The sequence below is a fragment of the Macaca thibetana genome, chromosome 9, assembly GCF_024542745.1.
Source record: "Macaca thibetana thibetana isolate TM-01 chromosome 9, ASM2454274v1, whole genome shotgun sequence".
NCBI classification, from domain to species: Eukaryota; Metazoa; Chordata; class Mammalia; order Primates; family Cercopithecidae; genus Macaca; species Macaca thibetana.
In genome coordinates, this window is record NC_065586.1 from 87,371,702 (window position 1) to 87,389,196 (window position 17,495).

The 17,495-nt window shown below is 36.8% G+C and overlaps 1 protein-coding gene across 2 annotated transcripts in view; it reads left to right on the forward strand.

Moving 5' to 3' along the window:
- Nucleotides 1-17,277, forward strand: part of HECTD2 (HECT domain E3 ubiquitin protein ligase 2) — an 83,897-nt gene extending 66,620 nt beyond the window's left edge. For both annotated transcript variants that reach the window (XM_050804880.1, XM_050804879.1), the window contains 6 exons: nucleotides 497-571; nucleotides 1,572-1,659; nucleotides 1,744-1,850; nucleotides 3,260-3,375; nucleotides 3,945-4,088; nucleotides 14,781-17,277. In XM_050804880.1, coding sequence (XP_050660837.1) covers nucleotides 497-571; nucleotides 1,572-1,659; nucleotides 1,744-1,850; nucleotides 3,260-3,375; nucleotides 3,945-4,088; nucleotides 14,781-14,901 — 651 coding nt within the window. In that variant the 3' untranslated portion in view covers nucleotides 14,902-17,277. The remainder of the gene's footprint in view (nucleotides 1-496; nucleotides 572-1,571; nucleotides 1,660-1,743; nucleotides 1,851-3,259; nucleotides 3,376-3,944; nucleotides 4,089-14,780) is intronic.
- Nucleotides 17,278-17,495: the final 218 nt, after the last annotated feature.

The following is a 17,495-nucleotide window of genomic DNA, read 5'->3' on the forward strand; positions in this document are numbered from 1 at the left end:
GTGTACTTAACTTTTTCTTGGGAGGGGAGGGCACTGTACATGCATGAACTGTATATTCATGCATGCACATGAATGAATTATATATTCATGCATGCACATGAATGAATTGTATGTTTTATATTTAAAATATGAATCCTAAAACAGCAGATTTTCATAGGAATATAAATTGAAAGTGAGAAATACTACAAATTCATAAACAGTAATGTAGCAGATAGCAGTGAATTATGACGGACACTACATTAGAGGTATGCTTAGCTTGCTGCTTAAGAATAGACCCCAGAGTTATGCCCCTGTAGTTTGAACTGGATATTTTCCCCATCTGTGACCTATAATGATAAGCTTCTGGATGGTAGAAATCATTAAGCATTTTGTGCCCTGGAAAATACATGTCAAATATGATCTTTATATACATATGCATGAGCTATAGGAAAGCCACTTAATTATCCTAGCTAATGCTATTTGATTGAAAAAGTCATTAACAGATTTCTTTTTATAGGAGTTGGCCCATGGATTAAGTGAACTCTTATCACACGAAGGCAATGTTGAAGAAGATTTCTATTCAACATTTCAGGTACTATTAAGGGCAAATAGTTATCTGTTAATCATATATTTCATATATGAACAGCACAATTTGTTATTAAATACCCACTGTTAGAAAAGATGAACAAGGATTGGCCGGGCGCGGTGGCTCAAGCCTGTAATCCCAGCACTTTGGGAGGCCGAGACGGGTGGATCACGAGGTCAGGAGATCGAGACCATCCTGGCTAACACGGTGAAACCCCATCTCTACTAAAAAAAAAAAAATACAAAAAACTAGCCGGGCGAGGTAGCGGGCGCCTGTAGTCCCAGCTACTCAGGAGGCTGAGGCAGGAGAATGGCGTAAACCAGGGAGGTGGAGCTTGCAGTGAGCTGAGATCCGGCCACTGCACCCCAGCCTGGGCGACAGAGCGAGACTCCGTCTCAAAAAAAAAAAAAAAAGATGAACAAGGATTAACCAATACATACAATCCTCTATCTTAAAGGACCTTAACCTGATAAAGTAGACATGTGTAGATGAGCAGTCAATGAAAGTGCTTAATTCACTAAGGGTTCAGGATACTCTCTAGGCAATTACATATCCCCTTGAGTTGGTTACTTTCTCAGAGCTTTTTAGTTTCTAAAAATAAGCCTATCCTGTAACTTCAACATAGAAGTTAGGAGTAGAAACTAATGAGTCAGACCAAAACTCTCTCATTTCCACTCCTTTTACAATATTTGGGAAATGGAAATTACAGTGATCTGCAGAGCTCCAGGGACCCGCATATTATCTAGATGGCCACACAGTTTTGTGGACTTCATTAAAGTATTTAACTGTATTAGGCAGGGTTAAGTTAAGGCACTATTTTTTTAACCCCATAATTATTTTATGATCCTTCGTTCTTAATACAAATATTACAAGAGCTTAGCCTTTTATAGTTTATGTGTTTAGAAGGAAGGGGGAAAAACTGTTCTTTTTAAATTTTACAAACCTGTTCACCAAAGTATGTTATTATATCAACCATATTAATATGTGTGATGGCATCTCCCATCAGGTTTTTCAAGAAGAATTTGGAATAATCAAGTCCTATAATTTAAAGCCCGGTGGTGATAAAATTTCAGTTACCAATCAAAATAGGAAAGGTAAGTTAATACCATTTTTAATTAAAATGAATTAGTATTTGCCATTTACTTTTACGATTTAAGAGATGTAAAATTGCTTTTCAGAATATGTACAGCTTTATACTGACTTCCTTCTGAACAAATCCATCTATAAGCAGTTTGCTGCATTTTATTATGGATTTCATAGTGTGTGTGCTTCAAATGCCCTAATGGTGAGTTTACAACTTTAAATCAAGCTTTCAGTTAGGTTTTATAATACTATCATGTTAACAAATAATAAATATTTTAGTAGATAAGCTTTAACAGTAGAAAACATTTTCTACTTTTTAAAAGTAGAACTAAAAACAAAAATAATTCTCTCATTTCAGCCTTCATTCTTTAGAGGGGAAAAACACCCCAGTCAGTTCATTTTCTTTCCCCTTCTACTAAGTCTTTTAGAACTTTACAAACTTTCTCCAAGTAGAGTGGATGAAGGGATCCATGGACTCAGGATCTTAATACTGAAGGACAAAGCACACAATGCAGTTAACGCGTAGCTCCAGGGCAAAAGCTACAACTTCTTAATGATTAAGGAACATATGTATAGCTGCTTCCTGCTACCTCAGGGCTCCCTGAGCAACTCTGGTTGCCTTTTACCCTTAGCAAGTAGTTTACCTCCAGAGTTATGTTGGACTCAGTTTGGTCTGACTTGTCTTAGCCATGTGATTATGGGTCAGCTACTATTTAGAATACCATGTCAGAAGTATCATAGGATACCTTTCAGTCACCCCAGCTACCCAGCACACACTTCAACATGCCATTTGTATCTCCCTTAGTTTTCTTATGCGGGATTGGAGTAAGGTCTTTCATTTGAATTATTTTTCATGGGGGAGAGAAACAGACTATAGAAGTTGTTTTGGGGCAAAAGCAAGTGGCTTACATTATTGCCAGCTTGTTTTAGAGAAACCTTTGTAATATGTTTGTTGTCAAAAATACCTTTGAAAGAGAAACACTTTATTGAGCTCTAGTTAAGTTTTGTTTATGACACTCTGGTAATTGTGGGAGTGGACAGGGGGAAAATAAGAATTAATTAGCATAGCATGGTCTCTATTTTTAGAGCTTTAATCTCTATAGGTGGTAGACTAACCCACCTGAAAGTTGAAAAAAACAAGAGACACAAGACAGACTATAACCAAGTACGCAAACTCTACAGTGCACAAAGGAGGTGTTATGGGATATTGGAAGGAGATATTAGGATATGGGATATTAGGTGGATCAGTAGATGTTGGACTTCATGCTGGGTTTTGGAGAAGAGTAATAGATATGGGATATTAGGCGGATCAGTAGATGTTGAAGCTTCATGCTGGGTTGGAGAAGAGTAATTTGGATTTGTGCAAAGTCATTTGCTTGTTTTTCTGGCAAACTGCTAATTACTATTTTACAATATCTATAAACTTCAGAAGCAAAAAATATCTTGCCTTGGTAGGAAAAATATACCCAGAGAAGATTTTTCTTCAACAAAAATGGTTTGATTTACTATGAGAAATCATGACTTTTGTGATTTGACCCAGTGAAAATAGTTCCAATTTCATTTAAAACCATCACTCTTTTATTATTGTTTTTGATAAATAATTATTGGCAGCTGCTTCGTCCAGAAGAGGTTGAAATTTTGGTCTGTGGAAGTCCTGACCTGGATATGCATGCTCTGCAGAGAAGTACTCAGTATGATGGCTATGCAAAAACGGACTTAACTATAAAGTGAGCTCTTTATACTTCTGATAGTGGGGATGTGGAGAGGGAACAGCAGACAGTGTGATTCATTTATTTGCATAACTTACAATCTGTGAATCAATTAAGTTAGTCCAAATATTAGAGAGCCCACAGTCTTATTTTACCTCTGGAAAGTCTATGAGAATTTTAATATAAAATCACTCCCTTTGGTAGAAAATTCTATAAACAAGTTTCTACAAAAGTGTAGAGATTTTACTTTTAAAAAAATGACTTTGGGCCTAGAATTTCATGGATGCTGTCCTTATGTAACAGTTTAATAGCACTATGTTGAAAAATAAGATTTGAAAGTTATACAGGAGAAAAATGGTTCCTGTACTATCCACTGCTGAACTTACATACTTTTATAAAAATATTATTTTATAATGTTAGTCAAAAGTCTAATACATATATAGAAGCTCACCATTCCTTAATTTTACAGAAATTCAGGATATTATATATTCTTAAGGAAAGCCCTTTCCTCAGAGCTTCCTTTATATTACTTTATTGTAGGATTTTTGTCAAGACATTTGATGTTAATTTCCTTTGGTATTCTCTAGATACTTTTGGGATGTAGTGCTTGGATTTCCTCTTGATCTTCAAAAGAAGTTGCTACATTTTACTACAGGGAGTGACAGAGTACCTGTAGGAGGAATGGCTGATTTGAACTTTAAAATCTCAAAGAATGAAACTTCTACTAATTGGTAAATTTCTGGATCTAATTTTATTTTAAATCTAAAGGTTACTGCTAATACTGCTAATAATAATACATTTGGAATCAGGAGATTTACTCCGTTTGAAGTTATTTTCATAGAAAAATCTTCATGGCCTTGAACTGTAAGAGATTTTGATTAAAAGTTCTCTTACTAGTTTTTGAGACATACTAACTAATAATTCATTTCTAACAACTTTTTACTTTTCTAGGTGATATAAGTGCTTTGTAGTCTCTTTTAGAACCTAGTTACTTTGTAGTAGTATATTGTCTAATGTTCATTTTTATTTAAATGTGAAATGTGTTTTTTATTTTTAGGAAAATCACTAAGTTGGGATATCTAGTTTGCGTAGTTTTCTTTCTTTTCTAGGGGGTTGGAGGATACTATAAGTAGTACCAGAAGTACCTCTAATACTAATCCTCTTCTTTTTTTTAATATCATGCTTTTTGTATATGAAGTGATGGTGATGATGGATTTAAATTATTTTTAGCAGTGTTAATGCATTAATGCTTATCAACTTACTCCTGTTTCCAAATAACTTATAATTTGTAAAGCTAACTTGAATAGACATACTTTGGTTATAATCCTTTTTTTCTCTTGCCCCATACATTGAACATTCCCTGAGTGCTCTTAGTTCTTCCTTTCATTTTAAAGCTGGAATCTGTTCTTTGCCTTTCCACTACCCCCACCCTGGTAAAGTTACTTTTTATCTCATTACTAGCTTATTTTATCCTATTAAACTCGTGTGCTTTAACACTATTTAGATCATGATATTTCCCTGGGAAATAACTTTGTTGCCCATTTAAGTTCTAGAATCCAGAGACTGTAAAATAAAGCTCTAGTCTTCTACCCAGGCTACCTACCAGTTTTCATTTCTTCCCATGCTTTAGTCAACAGCCTGTTCTGCTGATTCGTTAGATACGTTTTATGCCTTTCTCCATGCTTTCAAGTTGTTCCCTTTACATGTGACATGTGCCAGCTTCAACTATTAAAGACACAGTTTAATGTTGACTTCCTCTGTAAAGCCAAAAGTCATTATGATTCAGTGAGTTTTTCAAATATCTTGTAGAAGTTATGTGCTAGTTATCATATTGCACTTCATATCTGAGTCATTTCGTTCTTCAAGGCAGAGGTTATGCCTTATACATATTTGTTTTTTGTTTGTTTGTTTCTTTGTTTTATTTATTATTATTATACTTTAAGTTCTAGGGTACATGTGCATAACGTGCAGGTTTGTTACATATGTATACTTGTGCCCTGTTGGTGTGCTGCACCCATCAACTCATCAGCACCCATCAACTCGTCATTTACATCAGGTATAACTCCCAATGCAATCCTTCCCCCGTCCCGCCTCCCCATGATAGGCCCCAGTGTGTGATGTTCCCCTTCCCGAGTCCAAGTGATCTCATTGTTCACTTCCCACCTATGAGTGAGAACATGCGGTGTTTGGTTTCCTGTTCTTGCAATAGTTTGCTGAGAATGATGGTTTCCAGCTGCATCCATGTCCCTACAAAGGACACAAACTCATCCTTTTTTATGGCTACATAGTATTCCATGGTGTATATGTGCCACGTTTTCTTAATCCAGTCTGTCACTGATGGACATTTGGGTTGATTCCAAGTCTTTGCTATTGTGAATAGTGCCGCAATAAACATACGTGTGCATGTGCCTTTATAGCAGCATGATTTATAATCCTTTGGGTATATACCCAGTAATGGGATGGCTGGGTCATATGGTACTTCTAGTTCTAGATCCTTGAGGAATCACCATACTATTTTCCATAATGGTTGAACTAGTTTAAAATCCCACCAACAGTGTAAAAGTGTTCCTATTTCTCCACATCCTCTCCAGCACCTGTTGTTTCCTGACTTTTTTATGATTGCCATTCTAACTGGTGTGAGATGGTATCTCATTGTGGTTTTGATTTGCATTTCTCTGATGGCCAGTGATGAGCATTTTTTCATGTGTCTGTTGGCTGTATGCATGTCTTCTTTTGAGAAGTGCCTGTTCATATCCTTTGCCCACTTTTTGATGGGGTTGTCTTTTTCTTGTAAATTTGTTTGAGTTCTTTGTAGGTTCTGGATATTAGCCCTTTGTCAGATGAGTAGATTGCAAAAATTTTCTCCCATCCTGTAGGTTGCCTGTTCACTATGATGGTAGTTTCTTTTGCTGTGCAGAAGCTGTTTAGTTTAATTAGATCCCATTTGTCAATTTTGGCTTTTGTTGCCGTTGCTTTTGGTGTTTTAGACATGAAGTCCTTGCCCATGCCTATGTCCTGAATGGTATTACCTAGGTTTTCTTCGAAGGTTTTTATGGTATTAGGTCTAACATTTAAGTCTCTAATCCATCTTGAATTAATTTTCGTATAAGGAGTAAGGAAAGGATCCAGTTTCAGCTTTCTACTTATGGCTAGCCAATTTTCCCAGCACCATTTATTAAATAGGGAATCCTTTCCCCATTTCTTGTTTTTCTCAGGTTTGTCAAAGATCAGATGGCTGTAGATGTGTGGTATTATTTCTGAGGACTCTGTTCTGTTCCATTGGTCTATATCTCTGTTTTTGTACCAGTACCATGCTGTTTTGGTTACTGTAGCCTTGTAGTATAGTTTGAAGTCAGGTAGCGTGATGCCTCCAGCTTTGTTCTTTTGACTTAGGATTGTCTTGGCAATGCGGGCTCTTTTTTGGTTCCATATGAACTTTAAAGCAGTTTTTTCCAATTCTGTGAAGAAACTCATTGGTAGCTTGATGGGGATGGCATTGAATCTATAAATTACCTTGGGCAGTATGGCCATTTTCACGATATTGATTCTTCCTATCCATGAGCATGGTATGTTCTTCCATTTGTTTGTGTCCTCTTTTATTTCACTGAGCAGTGTTTTGTAGTTCTCCTTGAAGAGGTCCTTTACATCCCTTGTAAGTTGGATTCCTAGGTATTTGATTCTCTTTGAAGCAATTGTGAATGGAAGTTCATTCATGATTTGGCTCTCTGTTTGTCTGTTACTGGTGTATAAGAATGCCTGTGATTTTTGCACATTGATTTTGTATCCTGAGACTTTGCTGAAGTTTCTTATCAGCTTAAGGAGATTTGGGGCTGACATGATGGGGTTTTCTAAATATACAATCATGTCATCTGCAAACAGGAACAATTTGACTTCTTCTTTTCCTAACTGAATACCCTTGATTTCTTTCTCTTGCCTGATTGTCCTAGCCAGAACTTCCAACACTATGTTGAATAGGAGTGGTGAGAGAGGGCATCCCTGTCTTGTGCCAGTTTTCAAAGACAGTGTTTCCAGTTTTTGCCCATTCAGTATGATATTGGCTGTGGGTTTGTCATAAATAGCTCTTATTATTTTGAGATACATTCCATCAATACCGAATTTATTGAGCGTTTTTAGCATGAAGGGCTGTTGAATTTTGTCAAAAGCCTTTTCTGCATCTATTGAGATAATCATGTGGTTTTTGTCTTTGGTTCTGTTTATATGCTGGATTACGTTTATTGATTTGCGTATGTTGAACCAGCCTTGCATCCCAGAGATGAAGCCCACTTGATCATGGTGGATAAGCTTTTTGATGTGCTGCTGGATCCGGTTTGCCAGTATTTTATTGATCCAGTTTGCCAGTATTTTATTGAGGATTTTTGTGTCGATGTTCATCAGGGATATTGGTCTAAACTTCTCTTTTTTTGTTGTGTCTCTGCCAGGCTTTGGTATCAGGATGATGTTGGCCTCATAAAATGAGTTAGGGAGGATTCCCTCTTTTTCTATTGATTGGAATAGTTTCAGAAGGAATGGTACCAGCTCCTCCTTGTACCTCTGGTAGAATTCAGCTGTGAATCCATCTGGTTGGTAGGCTATTAATTCTTGCCTCAATTTCAGAGCCTGCTATTGGTCTATTCAGGGATTCAGCTTCTTCCTGGTTTAGTCTTGGGAGAGTGTAAGTGTCCAGGAAATTATCCATTTCTTCTAGATTTTCTAGTTTATTTGCGTAGAGGTGTTTATAGTATTCTCTGATGGTAGTTTGTATTTCTGTGGGGTCGGTGGTGATATCCCCTTTATCATTTTTTATTGCGTCTATTTGATTCTTCTCTCTTTTCTTCTTTATTAGTCTGGCTAGCAGTCTATCAATTTTGTTGTTCTTTTCCAAAAACCAACTCCTGGATTCATTGATTTTTTTGGAGGGTTTTTTGTGTCTCTATCTCCTTCAGTTCTGCTCTGATCTTAGTTATTTCTTGCCTTCTGCTAGCTTTTGAATGTGTTTGCTCTTGCTTCTCTAGTTCTTTTAATTGTGATGTTAGAGTGTCAATTTTACATCTTTCCAGCTTTCTCTTGTGGGCATTTAGTGCTATAAATTTCCCTCTACACACTGCTTTAAATGTGTCCCAGAGATTCTGGTATGTTGTATCTTTGTTCTCATTGGTTTCAAAGAACATCTTTATTTCTGCCTTCATTTCATTGTGTACCCAGTAGTCATTCAGGAGCAGGTTATTCCGTTTCCATGTAGTTGAGCAGTTTTGATTGAGTTTCTTAGTCCTGAGTTCTAGTTTGATTGCACTCTGGTCTGAGAGACAATTTGTTATAATTTCTGTTCTTGTACATTTACTGAGGAGTGCTTTACTTCCAATTATGTGGTCAATTTTGGTATAAGTGTGATGTGGTGCTGAGAAGAATGTATATTCTGTTGATTTTGGGTGGAGAGTTCTGTAGATGGCAATTAGGTCTGCTTGCTGCAGAGATGAGTTCAATTCCTGGATATCCTTGTTAACTTTCTGTCTCGTTGATCTGTCTAATGTGGACAGTGGGGTGTTGAAGTCTCCCATTATTATTGTATGGGAGTCTAAGTCTCTTTGTAAGTCTCTAAGGACTTGCTTTATGAATCTGGGTGCTCCTGTATTGGGTGCATATATATTTAGAATAGTTAGCTTTTCTTGTTGAATTGATCCCTTTACCATTATGTAATGGCCTTCTTTGTCTCTTTTGATCTTTGATGGTTTAAAGTCTGTTTTATCAGAGACTAGTATTGCAACCCCTGCTTTTTTTTGTTCTCCATTTGCCTGATAGATCTTCCTCCATCCCTTTATTTTGAGCCTATGTATGTCTCTGCATGTGAGATGGGTCTCCTGAATACAGCAAACTGATGGGTCTTGACTCTTTATCCAGTTTGCCAGTCTGTGTCTTTTAATTGGCACATTTAGTCCATTTACATTTAAGGTTAATATTGTTAATGTGAACTTGATCCTGCCATTATGATATTAACTGGTTATTTTGCTCATTAGTTGATGCAGTTTCTTCCTAGCCTCGATGGTCTTTACATTTTGGCATGTTTTTGCAATGGCTGGTACCGGTTGTTCCTTTCCATGTTTAGTGCTTCCTTCAGGGTCTCTTGTAAGGCAGGCCTGGTGGTGACAAAATCTCTAAGCATTTGCTTATCTGTAAAGGATTTTATTTCTCCTTCACTTATGAAACTTAGTTTGGCTGGATATGAAATTCTGGGTTTAAAATTCTTATTCTTTAAGAATGTTGAATATTGGCCCCCAATCTCTTCTGGCTTGTAGAGTTTCTGCCAAGAGATCTGCTGTTAGTCTGATGGGCTTCCCTTTGTGGGTAACCCGACCTTTCTCTCTGGCTGCCCTTAAGATTTTTTCCTTCATTTCAACTTTGGTGAATCTGGCAATTATGTGTCTTGGAGTTGCTCTTCTCGAGGAGTATCTTTGTGGGGTTCTCTGTATTTCCTGAATTTGAATGTTGGCCTGCCCTACTAGGTTGGGGAAGTTCTCCTGGATGATATCCTGAAGAGTGTTTTCCAACTTGGTTCCATTTTCCCCCTCACTTTCAGGCACCCCAATCAGACATAGATTTGGTTTTTTTACATAATCCCATACTTCTTGCAGGCTTTGTTCATTTCTTTTTCTTCTTTTTTCTTTAGATTTCTCTTCTCGCTTCATTTCATTCATTTGATCCTCAATCCCTGATACTCTTTCTTCCAGTTGATTGAGTCGGTTACTGAAGCTTGTGCATTTGTCACATATTTCTCGTATCATGGTTTTCATCTCTGTCAGTTCGTTTATGCCTTCTCTGCATTAATTATTCTAGTTATCAATTCTTCCACTCTTTTCGAGATTTTTAGTTTCTTTGCACTGGGTACATAATTCCTCCTTTAGCGCTGATAAGTTTGATGGACTGGAGCCTTCTTCTCTCATCTCGTCAAAGTCATTCTTCGTCCAGCTTTGATCAGTTGCTGGCGATGAGCTGCGTTCCTTTGCAGGGGGAGAAGTGTTCTTATTTTTTGAATTTCCAGCTTTTCTGCCCTGCTTTTTCCTCATCTTTGTGGTTTTATCTGCCTCTGGTCTTTGATGATGGTGACGTACTGATGGGGTTTTGGTGTGGGTGTCCTTCCTGTTTGTTAGTTTTCCTTCTAACAGTCAGGACCCTCAGCTGTAGGTCTGTTGGAGATTGCTTGAGGTCCACTCCAGACCCTGTTTGCCTGGGTATCAGCAGCAGAGGCTGCAGAAGATAGAATATTGCTGAACAGCGAGTGCACCTGTCTGATTCTTGCTTTGGAAGCTTCCTCTCAGGGGTGTACCCCACTGTATGAGGTATGGGGTGTCGTTCTGCCCCTAGTGGGGGCTGTCTCCCAGTTAGGCTACTCAGGGGTCAGGGACCCACTTGAGCAGGCAGTCTGTCCGTTCTCAGATCTCAACCTCTGTGTTGGGAGATCCACTGCTCTCTTCAAAGCTGTCAGACAGAGTCGTTTGCATCTGCAGAGGTTTCTGCTGCTGTTGTTGTTGTTGTTGTTGTTGTTGTTGTTGTTGTTTAGCTGTGCCCTGACCCCAGAGGTGGAGTCTACAGAGACAGGCAGGTTTCCTTGAGCTGCTGTGAGCTCCACCCAGTTCGAGCTTCCCAGCAGCTTTGTTTACCTACTTAAGCCTCAGCAATGGCGGGCGCCCCTCCCCCAGCCTCGCTGCTGCCTTGCCGTTAGATTGCAGACTGCTGTGCTAGCAATGAGGGAGGCTCCATGGGCGTGGGACCCTCCCGGCCAGGTGTGGGATATAATCTCCTGATGTGCCCGTTTGCTAAGACCCTTGGTAAAGTGCAGTATTGGGGTGGGAGTTACCTGATTTTCCAGGTGTTGTGTGTCTCAGTTCCCCTGGCTAGGAAAAGGGATTCCCTTCCCCCTTGCGCTTCCCAGGTGAGGCGATGCCTTGCCCTGCTTCAGCTCTCGCTGGTTGGGCTGCAGCAGCTGACCAGCACCCATTGTCTGGCACTCCCTAGTGAGATGAACCCAGTACCTCAGTTGAAAATGCAGAAATCACCTGTCTTCTGTGTCGCTCGCGCTGGGAGCTGGAGACTGGAGCTGTTCCTATTCGGCCATCTTGCTCCACCCCCCCGCCTTATACATATTTATATTCTCCACATAGTCACACATGGCAAGTGCCCAATGGCTATTTCTTGAATAGTATTTATGTCATCATCAATATCATATTTAAAATACAAAATAAATATTTACATATATAATTAAGAAATTTCTAAACAAAATTTACAATTAGAGTCCTAAAATGAAAAAATTCAAGAGAAATTTTTTAGATTATAGATTTATTTGCTTAACAGAAGTTAATTTTTCAGAATATTTTATATTAAAATCATTTCCAATTTTAAAAGAGTAATCTGAGCAATCTTTTTTAATACAAAGGTGACATTACTTGTAAACTTTCCCAATAATTATCATTATTTCAAGAATATGTGAGCTAACATGGCTTCAACATGAATCTAGAACAACTCTAGTTTCCCAGTGTAATCTCACATGTATTAAATAAAGCTGACCATCAAAGACATACAACATTTCAATTTGACACAATAATGGTATGCCTCAAAAGACAAGGACAACACTTCAGCCGAAAGAGGAGTTTTCACTGATCTTATAAGGTCCACCATTGAAGATTCACTAGATTTTTGTTAAATAAGAATGGTAATTCCATTAAAAAGTGGGCAAAGGACATGGACAGACACTTTTCAGAGGAAGACAACATGCAGTCAATAAGCATATGAAAACATGCTCAACATTACTAATCATAAGACAAATGCAAATCAAAACCACAATGAGATACCATCTCACAGCGGTCAGAATGGCTATTGTTATGTTAAAAAGTCAAAAAATAGTAGATGCTGACAAGGTTGCAGAGAAAAGGGAATGCTTATACACTGCTGGTGGGAATGTAAATTATTTTAGCCATTGTGGAAAGCAGTTTGGAGGTTTCTTAAATAACTTAAAACAGAACTATCATTCAACCCAGCAATGCCATTATTGGGTATGTGCCCAAAGGAATATCAATTATTGTGTCATAAAGACACATGCATGCATATGTTCATTGTTCATTGCAGCACTATTCACAATAGCAAAGACTGGATAAAGAAAATGTGGTGCCTATGTACCATGGAATACTATGCAGCCATTAAAAAAAAGGCAAAAACAAAAACAAAAACAAGATCATGTCCTTTGCAGCAACATGGATGAAGCTAGAGGCTCCATCCTAGGCAAACTAACACAGGAACTGAAAACCAGTGCCTCTTAGAATGAAGTCCATGGAGTAAATAATCTTCAGTCATTAATTGTATTCTGAATGCTTTTTTCCTCTAAAAGGGCATGAACCCTTGGCAATATTTTGTGGTTATCCTGATTATTTAGTACAGAGTGTAATGTAGAATGGCCAAGATTGCAAAGCAAATTTCAAATTACATCCTTTCCCATCTCTGGTTGTCCTTAAGCAGCTTCCTTTGCAAATCATCCAAAGAGTCAGGCTTAAAAGATATACATAATTTGGTCCTGCACCTTATCAAATACATGTTATTGAAGCCCCTGATGGATTAAGAAAATCCTGGACACATTTTTTCTTCAATGAACATTTTCATAAGATATTCTTCCAGTAGAATCTTGACATTGTTTTCTTTCAGTTTTAAGAGACCTTGTATCTAGGTAGATGAGTATTAAATAAACTTGGAAAGCTCAGCCTTAACAGAATGAAGAGAAAACCAATGTTTTAAATAACTCGCGAAATGTTATTGAATGGATGCATGAGACACTGGCATAAAAATAAGTTGTTGTGTAGCTTAGGACCTTGTAAACAGCAGAGCACTTTAGAAAAAATTATATTAAAAAACTGAGTTGGCATTTTCATTTTTTTCTTTGCTTTGTTATTTGGTGATATTTTTAATTCATACAAATGTATGTCTGATGCATAAAAAATTGAGAATGTTAAATCTTATATATTAACAACACTGGTGTTTTAAGTCAGACTGATCTGGGTTTGAATAGTGGGCCTACATCTTTACCAGCTCTGTATCCCTGAACAGCTTACTCGTATATTTACATGTCTATTTTTCCTCACCAGTAAAATGAGAACCACTTTTAGGTTGCTTTGAGGCTGAAATTAAAGGAAACAGTGCATGTAAATGCACTCAGCACAGTGATTATCATAGACCAAACACTGAGTAAATGCTGATTCTAATAGTTTTAAGTCTTTTAATACAGGGGGCTCTCAAAATTTAGTTTTAAATCTTACAAACTTCTTTAAAAATGTTTTTCTTTTCTGTAGTGTATTCAAATTTTTATTCACTGATTTCTCTGACAGCTGTTCTGATGTTTTGAAGTTCATAAGACTGAAGGAAAGAGTCTTAAGATAGCTATAAGAATCCTAAATGATGATAACAACATTATCAGATAGTGGGTTGGGGAGATGACCAAAAGGATTCAGAAGATAATTTTTACATGTGCATCAAGGGGCATCTAGCGTCCTCAAAATGCTATTTTTTAAATTACTTTTTAATACTAAAACCAGAATATATATCATTCATTATATTATCTACTCCTCGGCTGCCAGATATTTTGTGTATACCACTCTTTTAATCTTTTTAACCATCAGTCCTCAACCTTTTTGGCATCAGGGATTGGTTTTGTGGAAGACAGTTTTCCCACAGAACCAGGGGGGAGTGGGGAGAGTGGGAGGTGATGGTGGCTTTGGATGAAACTGTTCCACCTCGGGTCATCAGGCATTAGTTTCTCATAAGGAGCATGCAACCTAGATTCTTTGCATGTGCAGTTCACAATCGGGTTCTTGCTCCTATGATAATCTAATACTGCCACTGATCTGATAAGAGGCAGAGCTCAGGCAGTAAATGCTCGCCTGCCACTCACTTCCTGCTGTGCGGCCCAGTTCCTAACAGGCCACCGACAACCATACCCATCTCTTGCCCTGGGGTTGGGAACTCCTGGTTATTAAACAACCTGATTAGGTTATTAAATGGCCTAATTGGATGGTTTACCCTGTCATGTTAATGAGGAAACTGTGATTTGGAGATACTATGCAACTCAAACAAGACCCTACAGCTAGTGAGTGGGGAAAGCAGAATTCAAATTCGTATCTGTCTGACTCCAACAAAATGCTTCTTAAATGAGTTTCATGAAAGTGGTAACATTGGTTGTCTTGTCTGTAACCTAGCCTTAGTGTCTAGAGTGGTGTCTGATATATAATGAAGTACTCAGTAAATATCTGTTCAGTGAAGGAATGGATGAGTCATCTCTTAACAGAGTGAAATAGATTTGAATGTGTGTGCCCTGGTATTTTTAAAAGTTGCATAGCAGTCATTTTGTGTGTGTGTTAAGACTTAGGTTTTTTTTTAATTTTTTTCCCTAGGTTACCTGTGGCCCATACCTGCTTCAATCAACTTTGCCTTCCCCCCTACAAAAGCAAAAAAGACCTGAAACAGAAATTAATCATTGGAATTTCAAATTCAGAAGGTTTTGGACTTGAGTAACCTAGAAGACTTGAAATATAATCTTTTATATGTAGCATTCACTTCCCTCTTACTGTGCCTTTAGCCTTTTCATGTTTCTGTCTCAAAACACTTTCACAAAGCTTATCAACTTTAAAATATTAAGTTTTTAAAAAATCAAATATGAAGTATGTTCAGCAAAGGCATAATTTTCTAAAAACACAGAAATTGCTTGAGTGAGGAAAAATCCACATGGCAGAGAGAGGTATGGTCCAGTTCCTCTTTTTTATAGCACTTTATCATTCTCCACAAATAGTTTGTCACAGGCATTCCACTGGGAAAGCAAAGTACAGTGAAGAATGAATTTATGGTATAATTGAACCCAGTGGCAGATTGTACACTGCTAGCCCTGCTAGCACATAGTAGCAAAGCAAACAGCTACATTATCTTTAACATAAGGCATGTAGCCATATTTTCATATAGCGGTATACAACACAGTATCATTGCAAATGCAGTTTACAGGGTTTTTTGATATACTGGCTTGGGACCTTTAAGATTCTTCTCAGCTGTTGCTGAAAAGCATGTAAATAACTACATAATAGCCTGAGAATAATGGGATTTTGATAGTGCCATTTATTGTTAAAGATTTATTTTTACAAAGTAAATTCAGGGTTTTAGATGTGTACACAGCTTTTACAAATCAAAGATGATTGTACAAGAGTATTTTCAGACTAATTGGATTCAAGGTTATATTCTTTTAAGTGTTGTTAGTCTGCATGCACATTGGCAGTAAACTAGTTACTTGTGTACTCTGTAATATTTGTATAATGATCATTTCTTCTTAAGGCTCAAGATATTAGAAAAGAAATCAGACCTAAATAATCATTGATGAAGTATGTCAGTTACAAGCACAAAAGAATATAACTGCTTTTATAAATTTTTTGAATGATGTACAAGACTTATATCTACATTTTTTGATCACCAGTTGTACCAAAACACTAATTTTTGAAAAAGGTAGGTTAAAGTATTTGACAAAAGTGAATACAATAATAACATTTGTGTCAAAATGATATAGCTTAATATACAAATAAAATTCAACGTTTTGGCCAAAATGTTTGTTTTTCACTGGATTCTGAATATAGTAAATTCGAAGTACCCTTTTTTTTAAGAGTTTCTAATAAAGTAGTATGTAAAAAGAAACCGCATTTTAAGTCAGACAGTAAATGTTTTTTGTTTTTTATTTACAGCAAATGAAGCAGTTTTATTAGCATGTAACAAATATTGCCAAACGAAGACTTCTCTACCATACTTTGACAGCTTTCCTTCAGAAAACTCTGAAGTTATATTTGCAATAATAATGAAACCAGCAGTTAGTACCAGCATATGGTTCATGTGCAAATAATTCTTTCCCCAAAATCTTTCTGGGCTAGGCTATTTTCTTGCTATGCTTCCTGCACCCAACCAGCAGAATTCTTCCAGGGTGGAGGAACTAATCAGCTTATTCTCCAACAGTTCTGAATCCAACCCACAAATCTTTGAGAAAAAGGGGTTACTTTGTTTACTGTTCTCTTTGAGATGGAAGTGATTCTGCTTTTCCATTTGGGTATATTATTTCAAGGGTATTTCTTCTTAAAAATCTTGGAAAGCCTAAGTAAGAGAGTTAAAGGCATCCTGGTTGTGTTTCATTTTGCTCTGTTTTAAATCCATATGCAAATAAAACTGCTTCTCTCTTACACTGCTTGAACTAGAAAATCAGCTTTTTAATGTAGGTTACCACTTATAAGCACAAAAGAAACATGTATAAGAAACCAGATTTAAGTGTTTTAAATAAAATATAAACAGTTTTTATTTGGTAGAGATGACTCATGGAAAAATTGTGTTGGCTTGGTCTGCATGTTTAATGATGTGCTTGTATATCGATTGCTGTGTCACTTTTAAATAAGAAGTCCACACAAGCAAGCCAAATTTTTAAATGACGAAGTCCATAAATAACTAGAGAATTTTTGTTATCTGTTGTTAAGTTGAAATTTATAATGATGTATCACTAAATTGCACATTGCCTTTATTTATTTATGCTCTGTTTTTGGTTTACAGTGTAATAATACCTCATTTAAAAAATAAAAACCACTACTGTTACCTTTTGTTAATTTAAAAAGCTAGAAAACTCATGTAGTTACTTTTTTACATATATAATCTGTTGATGAATTCTTGATTTTTGTATCTGCCACAGTAAATTAAAGCATTACATAGTATTTATCAGTATTTTTTAAATGTCCTGTCCTTTTTTAAAATCTTTACCTAGTCATATTATTGTCTGTATGATTAGAAGATTTTACGTCCTTCCTTTTTTGTACAAATCTGTATTGTGTTAAATTAATTTCTGGATGCAATTTTTCAAATATTAAAATTATACACTCAGTCAGGCTTCAGTTTATTTTTTGAACACTGGGCAATTAATTAAAGCCATATGTTTAAAATATTTTATAAATGCAAGCTATTCTTTGCATTATACTGTCTCTTAATCTAGTGCTTAGGAAAATTGCTAACACATAACTTCAAAAACTGTATGTTGTTGACACTAAGTATTACCAACCTCTTTAGCATATTTTCAGCGTGAAATGTATATCCAATATTTG